Genomic DNA, 23,934 nt, shown 5'->3' with positions numbered 1-23,934 from the left:
AGCCAAGGATCAGCTGGCAGCATCGATCCGTAAAGATGCCTGCCACTTGTTCATCAGATGGCTATCTGATGAACGTCTTGGAGCGTAGACAAGCAAGTGGATGTTGTACGAGTGAGTGCGATGGCCTCACTTGTGGTACAGTTGTTAGTACAACTGCACAAGATCACAGTGTGACTACTAATCACCTGTGGAGTCAGCTGCCGGCGGCTGTGCTAATGCACAGGCAGCGCCGAAGGTCCACCACTCGAAGAAGTCGAGTGGATTGAGACATGAATGTACGCCTGGAGGGCGACATTCAAGGAGTATACCGGTGCCCTAAAGGGGCAACACGATGATCCTAGGTCGAGTAGAGAGTCGATTGTAGAGGACCCGACTGTAATAGCGCAATCACACTCGAAAGACGTTGAGGGAAGAGGTCCCCACGTACTGAAGCAGAAATCTTCTCAAATAGTTGTTGCTGAAGTGACTAGACTTCAGCATCCTAAGAAATTGATCCCTCGGCAGCCTGTGGATAAATTTCAGGATGAAACCGAGACATTAAATGTCGTGGTTAATAACCGTTCAAGAGTAGGCGCTTATACTCTTGATCTGTATGCGCCTTCGAAGTGAACTTCGGAGATAACTCAATTACTAAACTTAGAACCTAAGCGGTTCTTGGGGGATTTGCACGCTGGTAAAATAAAGCAGATCTGCGAACTCGTCACAAAGAACGATTACGCAACCGACATTCGGTCAGTGGTAATTTTTGCAGAGAACGAACGGGTTCTCAGCAGCTCATCGATGGGCGAAAGTGTCCACGTTGTGAAGACTCGGATTGAAAGATACACTACTCAATCTTGGAAGTCACTCAAGAGAAATCCTCGATACGAGGATTTACTAGAATTCCGGGATGTATTCCCTGAAGCAGTTCCATGCGATTTGCCTTAGGATAAAAGCACTCGACATGAGATCGAGCTCAAATCGGGCTCGAAGTACTATGTCATGAAGCAGTGGCCACTGCTTGGGTGCATCATCGGTATATACGGCGTGCGCACTGATCCCGAAAATATCAAGGCAATTACCGACTGGCCAGCTCCAGTCGATGTCAAGAGTTAGAAAGTTCCTTGGCAGCGGCGTACTTGCACAAGTACTCCTGCAGTTATGCCGAGATGAAAGTTCGTCCATCTCGTCTTTAGGAAAAGACGAGAAATGGCTATGGAACGCTGATACTCAGCGTTCCTTTGATGGTATCAGGCAAAGCTTGATGCAGTCGCCCATCTTGGCGATTGCAGATCGAACAGACCATTCCATTTGGTCTGTGACGCCAGCGATTTCGCAATCGGCTGTGCGTCAATGCAATACGATATAGACGGCGCGGAGCGCATAGTCTTTACCAATCGCGTCTGCAACAACCAGCTGGACGCAATTATCCAGTGCATGACAAGGAACTCCTTGCCATGAAATACGCACTGGCTAAGTTTAGGGTCTATCTCCTAAGCGATGGACCGTTCATCGTATATACGGACCATGCGTCATTACGCACGGCCGTAAACAGCCCACCTTTCCCAAAGAATAGCGAGGTGGCTATCCTTTTTCGCGGAGTATAATTTCTCCATCGAATATAAACCAGGACGACTCCATGTCGTCGCTGATGGGTTATCACGCCGACCCGATTTCAAGTCAGCAGTGCACTCCAACAGTGAAAATAATCTTACTGTTGCAACACCCACTACGAGTGTTCCGTCAGCAACCTTAGTTGATGACAAAAAGATAGCCTACAAAGAATATAAGGACCTTCTATGTTTGATGGATCATTTAATGAATCCATCCGATAAATCTTTTAAAGATCTACCGGGTTTATATCGATCTCATCCGATCGATACACAACACGTAACGGCTTATTGCTTACACAGCCGTTACCGGCGACACCCCACGTATGGAAGATACTACGGCAGACGTTCCGTCTGCCGCAAGAGATAACAGTGCGTCACCCGCGGCTGCACGAACAGCAGCCGAAGGCGCAGCACTATCGACACGCCGCATTAGTTGATTCTATATGCGATAGAATTTAAAATGATGGTTCTGACCAATCAACATCATTTTTAAATTAAGTGGTCACATAGTGACCACTCCATCCAATGACAGTCAGAGTGATTGTCGTTTAAGGGAGGGGTGATGTATCGGGGTGTATCGTTACGTGAAATTAACACTTAAAGGTTGTTAATGAATATATTATCTAAAAGGTAGATAATATTTGGAGGATATTACTTTATGTAGTAATGTTCAGAAATCTTATCCATAATTAGGTATAGGCCATTATATCTTTTTATCCCGCAGACTAATCAACTTAGATGTAAACAAAAGAGAGAGACAGATAAGATAAGATAAGAATTCAATTGCATGTTAAGTATTAGATTATAATTAAGTTAGCATTTACAAGATAGATAAAAGAGATACTTAACTTTTTTGATACAGTTTTCATTTTACCCTCCTTAAGCTGGTTAACCTTAAAAAGAAGTCTTTCTCTCCATGTACTAGTGTACGTGAAATAACGTAAGGCACCACTCGCAACTGAAGCAGTTCGAAGTGGACTTGTACTGAAGCAGTACAAGTCTCGTAGTGCCCCGTTACAATATCCGCGTCTGGCAATGCCAAGACGGTTCCTCTACAAGAGATTGCTTCACTGATGTGAACGCATCATCTTGTTCTTTTAACCAGACTTATTCCGCGTCTTTTTTTAGGAGGTCAGATAATGGTTTAGTTTGCCCAGCATAATTCTTGCTATATTTATGCAAGCAATTAGCGCCCAGCCTTGAGCAGCGGAGGCACATGGCGCGAACCTTTGTCTTCAAGATCGCATATGTAGGGAACGCCTTAACGTCCGCTATTAGCGCCGAGTAAGCCCACTCTGAGGCCTTACCGCGCAGGTGCGACATGGCGTACGACACCATCCGGCTGTCGTCCTCGATGAGCTGGACGAGACCGCATTGCTCCACGGCTAAAAGCAATGCCAGTGGACGATCGTGTGCGCTGCAGTTCCATTGAACTTGGGCGGGTCCATCCGAATGGGCCTTGACTGATTAGAGAGCATCTCACCAGTCCTGTTGAGAACCTCGCTCCGAACCTGCTCATGGCTCAGCTCATCCTGAGTCTGAGTGACGGACTCTGCCGCAGCATGGCCATATGTCTCGGACGCAGCTCTCCACTGTACGAGCAGGAATGCCTTAAACTCCTCCAACTGAGCAACATGTTGCTGAAAGAGACTGTTCGAGAGCCTGACCAGTGCTTGTTCTCCAAGTGCCTGCGCCAAGTGCCCTGCCACCTCCCGATGATGTTCGGAGAGGTGGGGAATTGATCCCAATCGATGTTGAGGCTCATCCTCACGTACAGATGCGGGTCGTGCGAAGGATTTTAGGTGCTACCAAGTGTAGCTCGCTGCTACACCAGGATCCCTGCTAGGGCAAAGATGCCCACAAGAGGACTTCCCGAAGGGCGATGGCAAGAACGAGCGTGCTAGACGCATGAGTTCTGCATCGACCACTGAGGGGTCAAGAAATGCAGGAGCGCAGTAGGGTCGGGATGCCCTACTGACGCGGACTCTGAAGCTACTTGTAAGTTCAGAGTTGTGGAACAAACGGGCAGCATAGTCCCTGAGGTCTCGAAATTTCGGACCTCAACCCTGCTGGTCTATAGCGCTCAAGTACGAGGCTATGACTAGGTGATGACCCTCCTAGTAGATTCGGGTGCTTCACAATTTTTTGTAAAACTCGCGGCTTTAAAAAAGAAACCGGCGATGCTTGAGTCGCTTTGCCAGGACAGCAAGCGAGAAGAGGCGACCGTTCGTTTAGCGCATGGCGCACTCGTTAAGTCTGAGGGAGTTCAGGTAGAACACGCCTTCAGCTTTAGTGACTTCTCTTGTAAAGAGAAGTTTACAGTTCTAGGAATGAAGAGTCCGTATGACCTCATCCTAGGCATGCCATGGTTGACAAAACACCAACCATGGATAGACTGGCGTACACGCAGAGTTGCGAACTCTACGCAGGACGCCGGAAAGGATATCTTCCTGCGAGAGGCATATATAATTGATGCCGTGTCGAGCACAGTTGGGGGTGCGTTGACGGGACGTCAAATATCACCAATTCCTACCCAGCTCGTGGAGTCTGGGGTAGTAAAAGGGCAATGACAAGTAGTCATGTGTCCCATAGGCCTGCACAGAGCCAAAAGCCTGTGGAAGTAGACGGCGAGCTGACAGGAAGTCAAGCGTCGCATAAACCGGCACAGTGCCTAGAGCCTGGTGCGGTTGGAAAGGGTGCGTTAGCCAAAAGTGCAACGGCATCCGCTTCCCAGAAAAAGGTCGTCGTGGTTTGAAGAACGAGTACCCGACAGATTAGGACGATCAAAGCACGTCTAAACAAGTGACCTTTGGATCAGTCTCTAATAAAGAGGACGGGCCTTCGACCGAGGTATTCAGGCCGTCAAAGACGAAATTGCGGAGGCATCCTCTGTTAAGGTGCTCCAGCACGTCTTTAAATCTGCCGATGAGATAGTAAATCTCCCGGAGATCTCGTGCGATCTATCCTTTATCGAATTAAAGGAAGGAAATATCCACGAAATAATCACACCAGAGTGGTTGCTCACGTGATGTGTCAGCACCGTGCCTACGCACCCCATTACTTTGACGATGTACTCGTTCGTATTGGGCCGAGGACGGGCCAAGCGAAATGGATTCGCACAAGCGTCATTAAGACGCTGTATTGCAGACTCTGGAGGACGCTATACTGTACGTCAACTTGCAAAAGTGCGTTATAGGGGTCCCGATATACCTGTGCTGGGCTGCACCGTAGGTACACATGGTGTACGAGCAGACCCGGACAAGGTAACATCGGTAAAGGAATGGCCAGTCCCACGACACGTGAACGATTTGGGCCAATTCTTAGGGCTGTCTAATTTCTTGCATAAGTACAGCAAGAATTATGCAGATCGTTCTAAGCCCTTCTCCGACCTCCTTAAAAAGATGCAGAATGAGTTTGGTCAAGGAACGAGAATATGCGTTCACATCAGTGAAGCAATCTCTTGTAGAGGCATCGGTCTTGGCATTGCCAGACGCGGATGAGCCCTTTAGCGTCGTCTGAGATGCAAGCAATTTTGCATTTGGCAGCGCGCTCATGCAGAAGGATGACGACAGCATTGACCGTGTCATCTCTTATCAGTCCCGGTTTTTAAAAGCCGCGGAACTGAATTACCCCGTGCATGACAAAGAGCTACTTTCAATAAAGTATGCTCTTGTCAAGTTTCGAATGCGCCTATTGAGCACCGAACCATTTGTGGTTTATAGGGATTACGCAGTATTGCGGACCGCAATAAAGTTACGCACCTCTCGCCTAGAATGGCAAGATGGCTCACATTCTTCTTTAAATTTTATTTTAAATTGAAATGTGCCAAGTAAGTCGAATGTCTTGGCTAACGCGTTATCGCGCAGACCAGGATTCGGGGCAAGACACCAGGCAAGTGTGTCTCGTGCTAGAGCACAATTTCAGCCGTCAACGTTGGCAGCCATGAAGGCAGACCACTTGACGACCTCAATAGTCTCTGAAATAAAAGAAGCTGCAGTCAGGACGAACATTATCGCCTGCTGTTTGATCACTTTGGTGGAGGAAAGGTACCCTTCCGACACACCTGAAACCTAAGCTTAATCGCTTTAGCTAATATAGATAAGTGGCCAACTATATTCGCTCTTGCGAACAGTGTTAGCGCATTAAGCCGGTACCGTCCAGCAGTGCGCCACTGAAGCCGCTACCGATTCCATCCAACTGTTGGAAGTCAGAAAATCTGGACTTCATGTTTGGCATGCCGCCCGATCATAAAAATCGGACGGGGCTCGTCGTCTTTGTAGACATATTTAGCAAAATGGGGCATTCAGCACCATGTAAAATATCGATCACAGGCAAGGAGGCAGCTCTCTTGTTCCTGGATCATGTATACCGACTACACGGGATGCCCTTGTCCATAGTTTTGACAGAGATTCACGTTTTACGTCTGGTTTTTGGCGGCATGTGTTTGAGCTGCTAGTTAGCAAGCTCTACATGTCGACCGCAGATCATCCCCAGACCGATAACCAAACAGAATGTGCCAATCGGGTCGTGGCGGATGTCTTACACGATAGCAAATTCCAAAGAATGGAGCAAGCAATTGCCCTTTGTGGAGTTCGCTATACAGTGTCCACGCCAGTACGGGTGAGACACCGTTTTATGTTAACGGACTGCGCCATTCTCGGACGCCAGTCTCGTTTGTGCGCAGCCCGAGTCTTAGTGAGGGAGGGGCCCTCACTTTGCTCGGTGCGAAAGAGGGACATAGTTTCGTCAATATGACGATGACCCATGAGGGTATCATCTCAAAGACAGAAACTTGCCCTAGTGACCCTGCCAGTTTAGCAGTGGTCAATAAAACTACGCCTTATGACCGACCTCTCGGCGGTTTCATAGGCGAGTTTGATGCTAAAAGCGTGAGCGAGGCTCAACGCTTTGTGGATGAGCGAGGCTCAACGCTTTGTGGATGAGCGATTAGCCATCACACGTAAAGTCCGTGACGCAACGGCAAGCGCACAGGACAAGCAAAAAAAATATGCGAACCGAAATGGTCGCAAAAATAACGAACGCTTTTACAGTGAATTAACAAGTACTATTTAGTACTGCTACCCTACCTGAAAATGCAATGTCTGTACTACCTGGAGGTGCTACGAAGTTGTTGCCGCGTTTCATTGGGCTTTTTACGGTGGTAGAAGAGGTTAAAAACCTAAATTATAGGCTCAGCCTTCCCCCGTATATGAAGACGCACTCCGTGTTTTACGTGGGTCGTCTGAAACGGTATGTAGACCCAAATGAGGTCACATATCCCCATCCGTCTAAGGAGACCGATGGTGACGCCGACTGTGAGTCGAGCGTCGTTTAGATGAGGGGGACAGAGAAGGCGAAAAACTATCAGACCGACTCCTTCCACCTCGAACAGGACTCGGAGAGCGAGGGACATCACGCGAGTAACGCGGATCTCTCAGCTTTATCCTCTCAAAACGTTCCAAGCGAGTCTTCAGGTGTTCATAACCCTGACGATCCTTCACTCGGACATCATAAAGATCCGAGATCAGTCGCAAGACTTGGCCCTCGATATCCACAATACGTCGTTCAGCAGCGCTTAATGCCTGCGACTGAACGGACGAAGGCAAGGCATCCGCGATTAGGTGGGCGAGATCGCCACTCCTACAGAGCGCCGCCTGCACTGATGTATGCGGGTGCAAATCAACGCTTCCTTGTTAGAAGGTTGCTTGCCCACCGCTCAATGAGGCAAATGTATCAGTTCCTCGTCAAATGGAAAGATTACCCGAAGAATTTTGAATCTTCAAAACCGATCGATGCCCCACGTATTGATGTGCCCAGCTTGGTGGCTTCCTATGAAAAGGAGTACCAGCTGAGGTCTCTTCGCTAGTCTCAAATGGACTAGCAGAAGTAGCGTTGTGAAAATAAACAGAGGGTTCAGTACCGCCCATGATTTCTTTCACACGCAAACGAGCGAAATTAATTCGTTGCGGCCGCCGCTGCATCGCATCGGAATGCGGATGAATGCGGCGCAGGAATTCCGCCTCGTATTGGTCGGGCGTTTCATTTGAACGCAACATGACCGGGATCGGGAAAATTCGCCCAAGCGATTTCCCTAAGCTCTCCATGATTTAAAAATGCAATGATATTTATGAGCGTCTAGAAGAGCGCGCTATAGGAGCGACGCTCTTGGTCCAAAGGAGACCATTTAGATGGAGGGGGCATTAGTGATATGCCACCCGTCACATAGCCACGTTCTAAACGACTGGCTTGTGACACCGCCTGAGCACGTTCACGTGGCGGAGCTTTAGACTCAAAATCCTCTATGCCAGAACCATTATGGATAATGGTCTGAGCATAAGGCGTTGTGGTTTTACCCAACGGAGAAGCAGCTGCGCTTTATGGGCAGCGCTCTCATTAATGGTCGCTACGCTATACAGCGCATACGACGAGACAGCATTCCTAAATGTTGCTGTCTCCGTGTTGTGAGCCATGAGGGAAGTTTGGATGGGCAATAATGCGCCATCATCCCTCCTCATGAGCTCGTTGTCCGCATCAATAGTATGAGATGACGGCAACGGTGTCGACTCATTGTAGTCGACAATGAGCGACGGTCAGAATCCTTACTGTTAACGTGGGATGGATCCTTTAGCCCCGTTAACGCGACAGCAGCAGTAGCTGTCGGCGTTTTGACTAAGGTATTCGACGCGGGCGGCGAATTGACGCGGCGCGTGCGATTAGTGCGAAGTTGAGTGGGCGTCTTCGCAGACGACCCACCAACATTGCCCCTTTTAGGTGGCATCTTTGGCGCCGTGTATGGAAACACAGGTCGCTAGAGTGATTTAGTGAACTAGCGGCGCGTAAAGCTGCTCGCACTTCCTCGCTCCTCTCTGACGAATTTAAAATGTAAATTCGTTTTTTTAGGAGAAGATGGTGTAATGGGCTAAAGTTGCCCAAATGTTACGCAGTCCCCGTTAAGTACACTTGGTGTACTTAAGGGGATGGTCAATTACTTAATTAAAGTAATTAGACCCACCTCCCGTGTCTTTCACATTTGTGATCAACCCGTGTGTATGTGATGCACATAGGTGCATTCACATTAGGATGGATGACGGCTAGAGTCATCCATTACGCGAGATATTCAGAAAGATACGATCGCAATACATAATAGTGTATGTGACGGGTGGCATATCTCTGTAGCCCCCTTTATCTACAGAGATGACATTTTTGATTGGCAAAATAGGTATTTGTATTTTATACGATTAAATATAAATAAGACTGAAAACTACTTCCAACTTAGTAAGACTCCTTTCTTAGTGACATAAAAAGGAGTGCAGTCGAATGGATGAGTTCGACCGTAGGGAATAATGCCATCTTGGCCATGCTGTCCGGTTTGGACAGAGATGCCCTCCATTCAGCCATCGCCGATTTCACACAACATGAACTTGACGAGGCGGAGGAGAAGGTAGCCTTGCTTAATCAGCAAGGCTCTTAACAGGCAGAACTTTTGAGGTTACATTAGGTGCAGACCTCTGTACCTGGGAGGACGCACAAGCGTCGTCCCGAAACCTTATAGATAGACATCTATAAGTATAGTGGAGTCGAAGAAGACTCCCTCTTAAGATTGTTTGTCGAGTTGGACGATGCCATAAGAGCTCGTCATATCGTCGACGAAGAAATGCAAGTCGCATTTGCTCAGTCAAATTTGGCAGGTCGTGCCAAAACTTGGGTATTAGGCCTTAAGTTGCACGACCCATATGTCTTTGGGTCGCTAGAGGCTTTTAAAGCCGCCTAGCGCTGAGTTCAGAGCTCGATCAGAGCTTCTGAAACTCAAGCAAGGCAAGCGTGATGTTCACGCTTATGCCCAGCACATACGACTCTTAGCAAGTTGTATCACAAATGACCCAGTCCATGAACACACGTTGATACGGTGTTCATGCAAGGTCTTACGGATGGTAAAGACCCGTCTGTTCCGCTTGGAACCGGATACGCTTGAAGAACAATATCCGCTGCGGAACAGGAGGACTCTAGCTTGAAACAGGCTCAAGCTAGTTCGGCATCGTATCGTGCTCCAAGACGACACGAGCTGGGAGGTTCAGAACGTTGGACCTTTCTTGAGTCGAAAGCGAGAGACCTCGCTATTCGAGCAGTAAGCGATTGCAGAAATGCAATCGCTGTCAAAAGTTAGGTCCCTACGCTAATGAGTCTAGTGCCCCACGCCCAGTACTGAGAGGTACTAAACGTAATTATGGACTGAATCCCAGCCAGGGCAACGATCGCGGGTCTAACGCTATTGCGAAATCGCAACAGCGAGGCGGCCCGCCAACAAACGGTCAGGGTCCGCAAGGGGCGCAACACCCTACTGATCGAGCAATCTCAAGAGAATTTGATCTCTTGACGAAAGTTGCTCCAAATAAACAGTCATTATGTGTCTTTGCACCTGGCGATGAGGTACCCTCACCTTGAGTTAAGAGAGACAAATTATTTGTCACTCAAAGTCCTAGTGGACTGTGGGCCATCGATCATTAGAGGGTCGTAGGCTCAAATACGTTGAGCGCGACATCCCTCCAACGAGGATGACGGTGCGTCTAGCGACAGGCGCATCGATAACAGTGATGAAACGCGCAATGAAATTTCTCTACACGTTAAAAGATTTACAGTATGATGATGCTTTTACTGTACTGGATTTCGAATACAAATTTGATGTCATCCGACGTTTACCTTGGCTCAGAAAGTATTAGCCAAGAATCAGCTGGCAGCATCGATCCGTAAAGATGCCTGCCACTTGTTCATCAGATGGCCATCTGATGAACGTCTTGGAGTGTCCACAAGCGTGTTGATGTGCCACGAGTGAGTGCGATGATCTTACTTATGGTACGGTCGTTATTACGACTGCACAAGATCACAATGTGATTACTGATCACCCTGTGGTGTCAGCTGCTGGCGGCTGTGAAATTGCACAGGCAGCGCCGAAGGTCCACCACTCGAAGAAGTCGAGCGGATTGAGACATGAATGTACGCCTAGCGGGCGACATTTAAGGAAGATACCGGTTGCGGAAAAGGGGCAATACGATGATCCTAGGTTGAGAAGAGAGTCGACCGTAGAAGACCCGACTGTGTTAGCGCAATCACAGTCGGAAGACGTTGAGGGAATATGCCTCGACATAATTGAGGAAAAATCTCCTCACTTAGTTAATGCTGAAGTGACTAGACTTCAGCATCCCATAAATGTCTTGGTTAATGACGGATCAAATGTAGGCGCTTATACTCTAGATCTGTATGCGCCTCCGGAGTTAACTTCTGAGATAACTCAATTAACAACCCTAGAACCCGAAGCGGTTCTTGAGAGATCTGCATAGTGGTAGAATCAAGCAAAATCTGCGTACTCGTCACAGAGGACGAATACGTAACCGATATTCGGTTAGCGGTAATTTTGGCAGAGAACGAACGGGTTTTCAGCAGCTCATAGATGGACAAAAGAGTCCTCAATGTGAAGACTCGGATTGTGAGATATACCACTCAGTCCTGAGAGTCGCTTAAGACTAATCCTATTTACAAGGATTTGATTGTATTCAGGGATGTATTCCCTGATACAGTTCTATGCGAGTTGCCTAAGGATAAAGGCACTCGACATGAGACCGGGCTCAAATTGGGTTGAAGTACTGTGTCATGAAGCAGTGACAACTACCTCGTGGTGAATTACTTGCGGTCGATAATTTCTTTGTCGATCGATTAAAAGCGGGTCATGAAAGGGAGTCAACGTTCCCACATAGCTCTCCAACCTTCTGTGTGCGAAAGGACACAGGAGGGTGGCGGATAGCTCACGCGTTCAATAAAGTGAATACTGCAACGGAACCGGCCCAAACGCCGATACCTACAGAATACGTAATCATAGGTAGTATGTTTAAGAGTAGCATATTTTCGTCTGTGGATCTGATGGATGGATTTTATCAGATCCTTGTGCGTGAACGGTACATGCCGTACACAGCAGTGAGCAGTGATATGCTCTAAGAATGACTAGTAATGCCACAGGGGCTTAGTAACGCCCCTGCAACATTCAACAGATGCGTAACAAATCTGTTGAGACCGGTGCGAGGACTCGCAACGAGTTATTTCGACGATGTTTTCGTCCGTAGCCGGGCTATGGACGGAAAGACGGACGTGGAAGTTCATAAAACTCACGTTCGTCAGTTTCTTACACTTATGCGAAAGCATAACTGAATTCAAATATCAAGAAGTGAATATTCGCAGCAAGCGGTTAACCATTTCTTGGGCGCATCGTCGGTAAATACGGCGTGCACCATGATCCCGAAAAGATCAAGGCAATTACCGACTGGCCAGTTTCCAGTCGATGGCAAGGGACTTAGAAATTCTTTGGGCTAGCGGCGTACTTGCACAAGTACTCACGCAATTATTCCGAGATGACAGTTCATCTCTCTCTCTCTTGAAGAAAGACGAGAAAATGGTTATGGAACGCTGGTTGTCAGCGTTCCTTTGAAAATATCAAGCAAAGCTTGATGCAATCGCCGATCTTGGTGATTGCAGATCAAGACAGACCATTACATGTGGTCTATGACGCCAGCGATTTGCAATCGGCTGTGCGTTAATGCAATACGATCCAGACGGCGCGGGGCGCGTCGTCTTTACCAATCGCGTCTGCAACAACCAGCTGGACGCAATTATCCAGTGCATGACAAGGAACTCCTTGCCATGAAATACGCACTGGCTAAGTTTAGGGTCTATCTCCTAAGCGATGGACCGTTCATCGTATATACGGACCATGCGTCATTACGCACGGCCGTAAACAGCCCACCTTTCCCAAAGAATAGCGAGGTGGCTATCCTTTTTCGCGGAGTATAATTTCTCCATCGAATATAAACCAGGACGACTCCATGTCGTCGCTGATGGGTTATCACGCCGACCCGATTTCAAGTCAGCAGTGCACTCCAACAGTGAAAATAATCTTACTGTTGCAACACCCACTACGAGTGTTCCGTCAGCAACCTTAGTTGATGACAAAAAGATAGCCTACAAAGAATATAAGGACCTTTTATGTTTGATGGATCATTTAATGAATCCATCCGATAAATCTTTTAAAGATCTACCGGGTTTATATCGATCTCATCCGATCGATACACAACACGTAACGGCTTATTGCTTACACAGCCGTTACCGGCGACACCCCACGTATGGAAGATACTACGGCAGACGTTCCGTCTGCCGCAAGAGATAACAGTGCGTCACCCGCGGCTGCACGAACAGCAGCCGAAGGCGCAGCACTATCGACACGCCGCATTAGTTGATTCTATATGCGATAGAATTTAAAATGATGGTTCTGACCAATCAACATCATTTTTAAATTAAGTGGTCACATAGTGACCACTCCATCCAATGACAGTCAGAGTGATTGTCGTTTAAGGGAGGGGTGATGTATCGGGGTGTATCGTTACGTGAAATTAACACTTAAAGGTTGTTAATGAATATATTATCTAAAAGGTAGATAATATTTGGAGGATATTACTTTATGTAGTAATGTTCAGAAATCTTATCCATAATTAGGTATAGGCCATTATATCTTTTTATCCCGCAGACTAATCAACTTAGATGTAAACAAAAGAGAGAGACAGATAAGATAAGATAAGAATTCAATTGCATGTTAAGTATTAGATTATAATTAAGTTAGCATTTACAAGATAGATAAAAGAGATACTTAACTTTTTTGATACAGTTTTCATTTTACCCTCCTTAAGCTGGTTAACCTTAAAAAGAAGTCTTTCTCTCCATGTACTAGTGTACGTGAAATAACGTAAGGCACCACTCGCAACTGAAGCAGTTCGAAGTGGACTTGTACTGAAGCAGTACAAGTCTCGTAGTGCCCCGTTACAATATCCGCGTCTGGCAATGCCAAGACGGTTCCTCTACAAGAGATTGCTTCACTGATGTGAACGCATCATCTTGTTCTTTTAACCAGACTTATTCCGCGTCTTTTTTTAGGAGGTCAGATAATGGTTTAGTTTGCCCAGCATAATTCTTGCTATATTTATGCAAGCAATTAGCGCCCAGCCTTGAGCAGCGGAGGCACATGGCGCGAACCTTTGTCTTCAAGATCGCATATGTAGGGAACGCCTTAACGTCCGCTATTAGCGCCGAGTAAGCCCACTCTGAGGCCTTACCGCGCAGGTGCGACATGGCGTACGACACCATCCGGCTGTCGTCCTCGATGAGCTGGACGAGACCGCATTGCTCCACGGCTAAAAGCAATGCCAGTGGACGATCGTGTGCGCTGCAGTTCCATTGAACTTGGGCGGGTCCATCCGAATGGGCCTTGACTGATTAGAGAGCATCTCACCAGTCCTGTTGAGAACCTCGCTCCGAACCTGCTCATGGCTCAGCTCATCCTGAGTCTGAGTGACGGACTCTGCCGCAGCATGGCCATATGTCTCGGACGCAGCTCTCCACTGTACGAGCAGGAATGCCTTAAACTCCTCCAACTGAGCAACATGTTGCTGAAAGAGACTGTTCGAGAGCCTGACCAGTGCTTGTTCTCCAAGTGCCTGCGCCAAGTGCCCTGCCACCTCCCGATGATGTTCGGAGAGGTGAGAGAAATGAATTTAATCGATTTGAGGCTCATCCCTTACATACACACGCAGAGATGCGAGTCGTGGGAAGGATTTCAAGTGCTACCAAGTGTAGGCGGGCACGTCGTAATGCGGCCACGCTCGACTTAGACACACACCCTAGCACAGCGAGGAAGCGGTTAGGACCATCTTCTCTTGGTTGCAGTGAGGTAGTTGTGGTGGGCGCCTTAGCGACCTCACCCAACGCACTAAGTACTCTAGTAAAGTGTCGTCACGGGAGCGATAATCCGGTTCCTCGGGCGCACTTACTAAGTAGGAAGTAGTTTTCAGACTGATTTATATTTAATCATATTAAATATAATAACCTATTTTTACCAATCAAAAAAATCATCTCTGTAGATAACACTAATATGCATTGCGAGCGTATTTTTTAAGATACCTCGCGTAACGGATGACGCTAGGCGTCATCCCTTTTAATGTGAATGCACCTATGTGCACCACATACACAAGCGTGGGTCACAATGTGAACCACACCCAAGTGGTGGGTCTGATACTTAATTTAAGTAATTGACCATCCCTTTAAGTACACCAAGTGTGTATAACGGGGACTTTGTAACATTAGGGCAACTTTAGCCCGTTACGTCTGCTACCACCACTTAGCCAACGGTCAGGTCAGACATCTAACATTTCAGAAAACATCCAACTGGTATGTCATTCCATTAAGTAAAATTTGTCATCATTTTTCTTCAGTCTTGCGCCCAGCGATGACGTCCATAAGCGTCGTTTTACAGCACGCGAGGGAGGGCCGCGATGATACCAGGTATTGCATATCCACTGATGCCCTTGAGCAGATCGATGGTTCCTTTTAAAATTCGATCTGGTGGAGCCTCCTGTCTATGTGGACGTCTTTTATTAACGCTATCTACAACCACTTTGCTCCTGACCAATTAGAAGCCACGACTTTCGATTATTATATTAATAAATAACGGGTGGGCTGAAGTACGATTCCCCTTAAGAAATATATAAGCAATGAAGTATTTTTGGTATTTGGCTGTTCAGGTGCACTTTTAATTAAGTTAGCATCAACCTCTTGTTACAAATCGCTCGACTCAGTAAACACTCACCTTACTGAGCCTAATGACGTCATTTGCCTTCTTATTGATCGTTGTAATTCCCACACGCTTCACTGTTAGCTAATCAGACTTGACAAACCAATGACATCGACAAACGCCTGGCCCTACAACAACCTCGACTGAACGGTTGCACTAAGCTCAAAATTGTGTTGAAGGAAGCGCTATCGGCTTTATGGTACTGCATAAACTTATACAAAATATGCACGGAATGTGCATCTTCGAAATAGAGTGTGTTGACGGCGCTACGACAAAACTTTGCAAATCATAAATAATGGCATTCACCTTCTCACATGTCACATACATGCCCGGCGCGCTTACTGACTAAACCTCGCTACGATCATTTGATTATCTAGATGGGTCCAATCTGCTGCGCGCAAAATAAATATGGTTGGTGAAGAAAGCTTCTTATGACAAAGATCGAAATTGGAATTCCATCGAGTGACAAAATGTCAATGATGCCACGATAATTACAGCAATTTCGGCTTTCGGTGGCAGAATTAGGTATACTATAGTTCGATAATCAGATTTCGATGACAATAGGGCGAGAAAGAGGCAACTTCAACCTCAAGCTGTTACCTGCCATGTGGTTTGGTGTACGAAAGGATGTTGTAGTTCTTACGGAATTTCGAGAATCGTAAGTTCCCTGTTATTAAAACGCATAAATCTAAGACTTTTATAAAGATTGGCCACGTCCTTCACTTCATCGATAATTGAGAGTAATCAGGCTGGCGTAAATCAATATAATTATTGTGCTTGGGTATTGTCGTTCACCTGTTCTGCTTCAGCTTATCAGAAATAAGACTTGTCGAATTTTGTGATCGAACGGTGCCAAGTTGTTCCATACGCTACAATTCGTCATTCGTTGCTGATACTTTACGTATTGAAATCAGAACTTGCGAAGTCAGCAACTGAGAATTTGTTAAAGTAATTGTGTCGACGTTGCTCTACTCTGCTGGTCGTATACCAGCGCAAGGCATTAGTGATCGTCAAGCGCTAATGAACGCATGATGCTATACGATCACTATGAGAACTCTGTTGCAGCTCCTGCAGTCGCTTTGGCCACGAGCTTCTCTTCAGAAATTGCAATCTCATTCCTCATCATCCTCACTTGTCATTTTGACACATTGCCTGCAACCAAGAAGTCCAGCAACTCAAAGCAACATTCATGAAGACCCATTCGTCCTTTTTAATTGGAATAGGTGGACTTGTTCACTTGCATCTCGCTAAGGTTGCAGCCAACGAATTCAGTCCGAATAGCGACTCACCTGTGGTGGCCCCGCAATTTGTGAACAACACTGTAAAAATTTCGTCAGTACCACAATTTGATGTGGGTAACGTGAGCTCTTCAGGTTTCCAAGCTTTAGAACCGCCTAATTACCTCATCGAGCATACCGATGCCATGATGAATTTGTGCCCGCCTCGATTTCTCGACTCGTCGGTAATCAAGAGCCGCGCAATCCCTACTAACAACTGGTGGGGCAATATCATAGCTCACGATTCGAATGCTGCCATACAACCCATTTGGTCCAACCCATACTCGCTGCAAATGGTGGTTGATAAAGCTCCTTTCGGAATGTCGGTCAATTATCCGTATCGTAGCCGCTTCAGTGGTGGCAATTCCGGCAATAATGGAGCGGTCAAATTCTATGCGCATGGTATGGTCCGCGAGTTTCAGTTTTCGGCTCAGGAGATTGTGAATCAAAAGCCCAACTTCCAAGTTGTGGATTGGGCTGACCAAGGCGTGACGGTGAAATTCACTTCCGGTACATCAAGTGGCACCATGGTCTCGCATTTGGTGTCTGGCATGGTGTACGCTTCAGTGAACTACGCGAGCCTTACCCCTCGACTTGTGTCGAGTGCAGCGATTGTCTCCATAAATGGTCAGGCTCCGACTGGTCAATGTCACGGATCGAAATTCGAGATCGTCTTCAACTCTGGTCAAAAGTGGATCGTTTACGCGCTGTCGAGCGATGGACTGAATGACAAAGATATTACATTTACAGCTGATGGCAATTCGGCGTTGAAAAGCACTGGATTATTTGACGGTATTTTGCGTGTTGCACTCGTGCTTAAAGACTCTTGGGTGGCGACGCTGGACCAGCACAAATCTTGCATCGTTCAGGGTGCAACCATTGACCTTCATGACGATAGCTCGTATGCATTCAAGTGGAAGACAGGAGGTGATTGCTCCTGTGGTCTGCTGCACTACGCGATGAAACACCACGCTGAATCCATTGATCAAAGCACTGGAGTGCGCCAGGTCGATGGCATGGTTGCCTATTCGACAACGCGAGGAGCTTACCAGGCATTCACTACTCCAGGAGGCTCAGCCGATTCTTTGTGGGAAATCAAGGAATCTCAACCAGTACCCGATGACTTTTACCCTGCTCGGAAAATCGCATCGGACGTGGTGCAGCAACAGCGAATTGTCGACCATCTGCGCCAAGATATCAATGCTGCGTGGTCAATTCCACTCGATGGTAGCTACTATTTCAACGGCAAAGCTGCTCAAAAATACGCCTCGCTCTGTCTTATTGCAAATGATCCGGCAATTGTCGGTTCTGACCAAGGTCTCCTCAATTTATGTCTCAAGAAACTTCGGGGTGTGATGGCACCGTTCGTAACCAATTCGTGGACCAATAAACTCCAGTACGACCAAATTTATGGCGGCATTGTAAGCTCGCAGGGATTCAAGACGCGAGACTTGAACTCGGATTTTGGAAACACCATGTACAATGACCATCACTTCCACTACGGCTATTGGGTGCACACGGCGGCTATCATCAATCGTCTGGATCCAAGCTGGACCGATCTCCCGAAGCTTAATACTATGGTCGATTTGCTCATTCGCGACGTCGCTAACTACGACCTGAACGACAAATTCTTTGCGCGTTTCCGCTCGTTTGACTGGTTCCGTGGGCACTCGTACTCGCACGGTGTCACCCCATTTGCCGACGGAAAGGACCAAGAGAGCACGTCCGAGGACGTGAATTTTGCCTTCGGCATGTACATGTATGGAAAAGCCACCAACAACGTCGCAATGGAAGCCGTTGGTAAGCTCATGACTCGCGTCAACACGCATGCCATCAAGACATACTTTCTCATAGAGGACGCTAATCAGATCCATCCCGACAACTTTCGTCCCAATAAAGTCACGGGTATTTTTTTCGACAACAAGGTGGACTATGCTACGTGGTTTAGCGCTGAAAAGTACTGCATCCACGGCATTCAGATGATCCCTGTGTCGGCCGTGACCGAGTTTGTACGCACCAAGCAGTTTGTGAAAGAGGAGTGGGAGCAGGTGCTACAGAAGGAGACCATTGTCACGCGTAAGGACACGAGCAACGCATGGTTGTCGCTGCTATATGCCAATTTCGCCATTGTCGACAAGCACCGGGCGATGGGTGTTTTGCAGACGGCAAAGATGGACGACGGTCTGTCTCGCTCGTGGGCGCTTTACATGGCTGCCAGCTTTGCCGAGTAACTCGTTTGCATGGGGAGGGCTTCTGGAATTCTTTGGTTTGCCTGTTCGTTAATGCTTCTTCTCAGCTTTTTAACATTAGTATGGGTTAAAGTCGAATACACTGCATTTTTATGGCGCTTGTGGTTTCTGTTACCAAGCTTCATGATTGTCTAGCAATTCTCTAATAACTTCGAATAATAAATTCAAGCTTTATTGGTTTCGCCTTTAATTGTTTTTTCCATCTCTCCTAGCTACCTTGAGATCTTACAAAAGTGCATTATCATGCTCCACTGCACTAAAAGATCCGCAAATTTCATACGTGAACAAATTGCCAGTCTCCATCACACTTTTGGCGTTACTAAGTTAGCATTCATTTGTGATAGCGTCTCTTGCGATACGTCTACTATCAACTCTACCGTGATCACCAACAGTGCGGTTGCGACTGGTGCCTCACTCTTTTTACAAATGTAAATGATTCCTATTTCAAATAAATAAATGTTTTTTGGAGAAAACATTGAAAAATTATGAGCCGTCTACGATTATTCGTACTTCAGCAAAATATATAAACCATTGACCCGTGGGATGCGACGTTTTTTAATCAAGGTCTACCAAAGTATTCTGTTCTACGCCTACTAGCTACGTTAACCTTCATTGCCCCGTTGGCCTACAGCAATGAGGTCCAAGTCGCCACGTAGCTGTCGAACAAGCTGTGCAACATCTTCTTCGCCAGAGCATTCGTCGCTAACCGCAAGAACAAGCTTCTCGACGTGGTTGAGGTATCTTTGAAAAGTTTCGGCGAGACTAGAAGTTCGCACAAGTGCTTGTAGCACAAGCAGTCGGCGGGCCAGGAAGGACTTTTGTTGCTGAGGTGTCAGGAGTTGCTGTAAAAAAGAAGCGAAAATATTCAGCTCGCTAAGATTTAAAAGCGATACACAAGCTTCCACCAGTGATCGCTCTTGCTCGCGGGTGTCCATCTCTTCCGGCGTTGTCGTAAAATCCGATGCAGTATGAGTTGTCAGGATCTGGAGACACAAATTTTCAACCTCTCGCTCCATTTCGATAGGAATGTCCGAGCGTTGAACGGTTATGGCAGATGTAGCGGACGACAAACACGTGCGGTAAAGTAATACTAGCGTGTGCAACTCCGTCACATTCAAGTCCTCTCGCGCTTGGGCTTTAGCCATCGTAGGCGCCAAAATTTTTGCTAGAGAAGCGCCTAAGTTCATTGCTGTAAAAGTGCGACATACATGGTTCACAAGCTGTAGCTGCTGACGTTGCTGAACTACTTCTGTCTCAACAGGAGCAAGCGCTGTACTGACGAGAAAACTCGTTAAGTGGGCAAGATCAATCACCTCACGTCTCTGGAATACAATGTCCACTAAGAAGCTCTTGGCTTCAGTATTTATACGTGAGCTTTTGCAACAGCTTGCAAGTGCACGCAGCAGAGAGACGGGATATCGAGGAAGATGATAAACAAGCGCCGCAAACGCTAGCTGATCGGCTGCATTTATGGTATCAAAGCGTGTCCTCGCTAGCATTCGTTGCTTCTCGTCCTCAGTCATGGTTGAAGACGGTAATGCTGCAAGGTCAAAGAAAGCTGATAAGCTGGTAAGCACACGATCCATCTGATCACCGCTTGCAAATTCCACAGGCAGCTGCTTCAAGACGGAAATCAAGGCAAGTAAACTTCTTCGACCCATCTCCATATGTTGTCGATCTAATTGACCGAGCAAATCGGCAAGGCATACAACCCACTGCATCACCATGGGCCATGCCAGCTTGTATCTCCGTCTATGCTTTCCGCAGTGCACAATTTCTAGCTGCTCAACTACAAATGCGGTGCAACTGCGGAAGCTAACAGACTTTGGCGTACAAAGCACGTAAAATTGCGTCACCGCGTCCAGCAACATACTACGTTCACCAGCTTTCTTGTCAATGTCCTCGATATGTTCCGAAGCTAGGGCTAAAATAAGCGTCACCACCTCTAAAAGCGGCCGGAGAACATTCTGCATACTGACGACAGCACGAAGTTCCGGATTTTGCTTGTATTGCGTTAGCGTAGCAACGACATAGGAGCACACGCGTTGGCTCAAAAGGTCTTTCAATGGCGTTTCTTTGTCCAACGAAGGCAACAATGAAGGAATGCGAAGATATACACACGCCAATTTCGCTAGTGCCGCATTCATTCCGTGCCACTTCGACAGCATGCCACAACCGTCAGCGAGCGTAGCACTAGCACTTGGTTCCATCGGAAAACACTCGGGAGCCAAAAGCACTTCACGTAGCTTCACTGCAGTCTGATAAAATTCCATCTGTCCTATTCCGTTCACGCTTTCTATCAGTCCGTCAGCATTAGCGCTAATGACAGCCGTCGTGCACTCGACAATGTAAATCATGTGCTCCACATGAACGTCCGAGAGCGCGTCAATGCTTCCATCGACACATTCTAGCCACAATTCCAGCAAGGCCGGTAACAAGAGCTTCAACTTTATCTTCCACGATCCCTTCGTCGTATCTTCTACAGTTGCATTCGATATATCTGCACTCTTCCTTGTAGTATGAAATTGTGAACCTGGGAATAACAGCAATGTCCTTGTCGTTAGTACCGATCCTGACGAGGTCGTTGCAGCGCGTTGATTGCTTCGCTTTATACAAATTGACAGCACCAGCTTGCGTAATATCTTCAGTGCCGCGAATCGCAGTGCCAACGCTCCAGACGGCAACTTAAGCTTTTTGAGTCGTTTTTGGCTTTGACGGTTACTGCCACTTTTACGACTTGTATCAGCAGCTAGCAACACGTCGTACGTGTTCCGCATTCGAATTCCTTGGGTCTCAGCAGCGCCGATCAAGTCTTTAAAACTTTCCAATAATCTGGCAACCACTTCCTGTCCTGCATCGTCCCGCAGTAGCTCGGGCACAGCGTCCACGAGCTCGCCAATACTTTTGAGTGCGTCCTGCCGGACGCCTACTTGTAGGTGGGTAAGACCACTGCACAAGTACGTAGCGACAAGCGTGGCAAATGGCACTAATTTGTTGCCAAGGACGGGGAGCATGGCCTTCCACGCCTGTACTGCGGCCTCACGCACGATTGCTTCGTCGTCCTGTAGTGAGGGCAAAAAGCGCTCTAAAAGAACCGACGCGTTGGCGCGTAAATTAGCCGCTGTGGCTTGGTTTGCTAGCTCTTTGATTCCCTGCAGCGCATGCTGGCGCACGTGGGCGCTATAATGACCAGCCTGTTGCAGCAGTTCAGAGAGAGTCTGCCGCCGGTGCGTCAACTGAGCCGCACCCATCTTATCGAGTAGTATTGACTGCTCCATTAAATTGATGCGGCGCGACGTGATGCCTACGGACGTGACATTGGCCGCGGGTGCGATGCGGCGGCCTACTTTGCGCTTAAGCCGCTTGAAATCCGCTGGCTTCTTCTTGGACTGAGCAGCGGTCGCGGCGCGAGCCATAATATTATTTTAATTGACTGGTAATGGAACAATAACTTTTAGGACATTCAAAAGTCATTTGTAATTTTGTTGCTTCGTATATGAAAAATGTAACTCTTTAATTTCTGCAAAATTTTCCAAATTAAGTAGGTGTTTAATTGAACAATAACTTTTAGGACATTCAAAAAGTCATTTGTAATTTTGTTGCTTCGCATATAAAAAATGTAACTCTTTAATTTCTGCAAAAATTTCCAAATTAAGTAAATGTTTTATTTAGTATTTTCTCCATAATTTTATGAGGTAACTAGATTGATTAGCAAATCTCAAAGTGAGTACTCAGCGAACGCATATTCTACGTTCTTAGCAAAAGATTTTTGGCAAAAAGAGTGCTTAGCGTATCTTTGATATTTGCTAATCAATCTAGTTACTTCATAAATTTATGGAGAAAATAGCCTTATACAAGAGCACTTTCACTGAAAAGCGCACCACCGAATCCGTTAAGCTAACAAATAGCCGAGAAAAAGCGAAGTGGCAACGAAAGATTTAATAAAATGCACACTTGCACATAACTTCCGCCTAACGTAGGGAATTGCTGCGGACACGCCCTATTTATGCTACGGACACTCTAAAAGTGGAATTTTGTCTACAGGTAGAAATCCAAAAAAACAAAAAGTAATTTTTGTATGGGATTATTATAAAAATATAACCAAAATAACTAATAAATAAAAAATAGAGAATCGGTAACGACACACACCCCTTTTGGTATAGCCACACCCCTCCCCCTCCCTCCCCCGTCTGTTGGTTTTAAATAAATAAAAACTACAGATTAGAAATGACAACATAAACATTTTTATTATTCCGCTATACCGCAAAATTAATAGTTATTTTTTTAGAGTCGTCGTTAGATCACTTTTTTGACTTTGGTACACCATCACAAACCCTAAATTACATTAGGGAAACGCTATAGCCACCTGTAGGCGGGCACGTCGTAATGCGGCCACTGTTACTGCCCCTGAGCCCCTGAGCACATCAGAAGCCATGTTTCGTTTAACGATGTTAGATGTACTATCTTCAACAGGTGAAAAAAGCTACGAGCTGATTGGCACGTCATAAGAAGAACGAAATGAAAGAGCAGCAAATCGAGCACGAGGGAGAAGTTGAGCTGGAAATAAGCGACAAGGGCCGGAGGTACGCTCTTGCGCATGCATGTTAGTTAGTCTTTGGCGGTCAAGCTAAGGATGAATTTACTTTTATTCTTTACTTCTACCAACTTTTGCGAAGTGCATACTTACCTTTTAAATAGCCGAATCTTAGTGGTCGTTTTTTGTACCCACCATGAGCGCAAGCAAGCCACAATATCGCTCGTAATTTCTTTGTTGAAAAAGCATCCTGCTATTAAACAAAGAAATAACACAAATATTGACTTATTTCAGGCCATTTGAGCTACTGAAGCTGGGAAGGCCTGCATAAATGTAACGGGGTGTATCGTTACATGAAATTAACACTTAAAGGTTGTTAATTAACATATTATCTAAAAGGTAGATAATATTTGGAGGATATTACTTTAAATAGTAATGTTCAGAAATCTTATACATAACTAGGTATAGGCCATTATATATATTTATTCCGCAGACTAATCAACTGTAGATGTAAGCAAAAGAGAAAGATAGATAAGATAAGATAAGATTTCAATTGCATGTTTAGTATTAGTTTATAAGTTAGCATTAACAGATAGAAAGAAGAGATACTTAATTATAT

General features: G+C 46.4%; 2 protein-coding genes across 2 annotated transcripts; one reads left to right on the top strand and one right to left on the bottom strand.

Annotated features, from left to right (window-relative positions):
• Positions 1–16,444: 16,444 nt before the first annotated feature.
• CCR75_000682 (uncharacterized protein) lies at positions 16,445–18,763 on the top strand (the record flags this gene model as incomplete). The annotated part of the gene is made up of 1 exon (XM_067958788.1): positions 16,445–18,763. One exon carries the CDS (start codon positions 16,445–16,447, stop codon positions 18,761–18,763), a length of 2,319 nt encoding a protein of 772 aa, XP_067815178.1.
• Positions 18,764–19,383: 620 nt separating this feature from the next.
• CCR75_000683 (uncharacterized protein) lies at positions 19,384–22,197 on the bottom strand (the record flags this gene model as incomplete). The annotated part of the gene is made up of 1 exon (XM_067958789.1): positions 19,384–22,197. The coding sequence occupies one exon, from the start codon at positions 22,195–22,197 to the stop codon at positions 19,384–19,386; it is 2,814 nt and encodes a 937-aa protein (XP_067815177.1).
• Between the last annotated feature and the right edge of the window lie 1,737 nt (positions 22,198–23,934).

The sequence above is a fragment of the Bremia lactucae genome, linkage group LG1, assembly GCF_004359215.1.
Source record: "Bremia lactucae strain SF5 linkage group LG1, whole genome shotgun sequence".
Taxonomy (NCBI): domain Eukaryota; phylum Oomycota; class Peronosporomycetes; order Peronosporales; family Peronosporaceae; genus Bremia; species Bremia lactucae.
The sequence above is the reverse complement of the archived record's forward strand: the minus strand, read 5'-3'. Positions and strand labels throughout refer to the sequence as shown.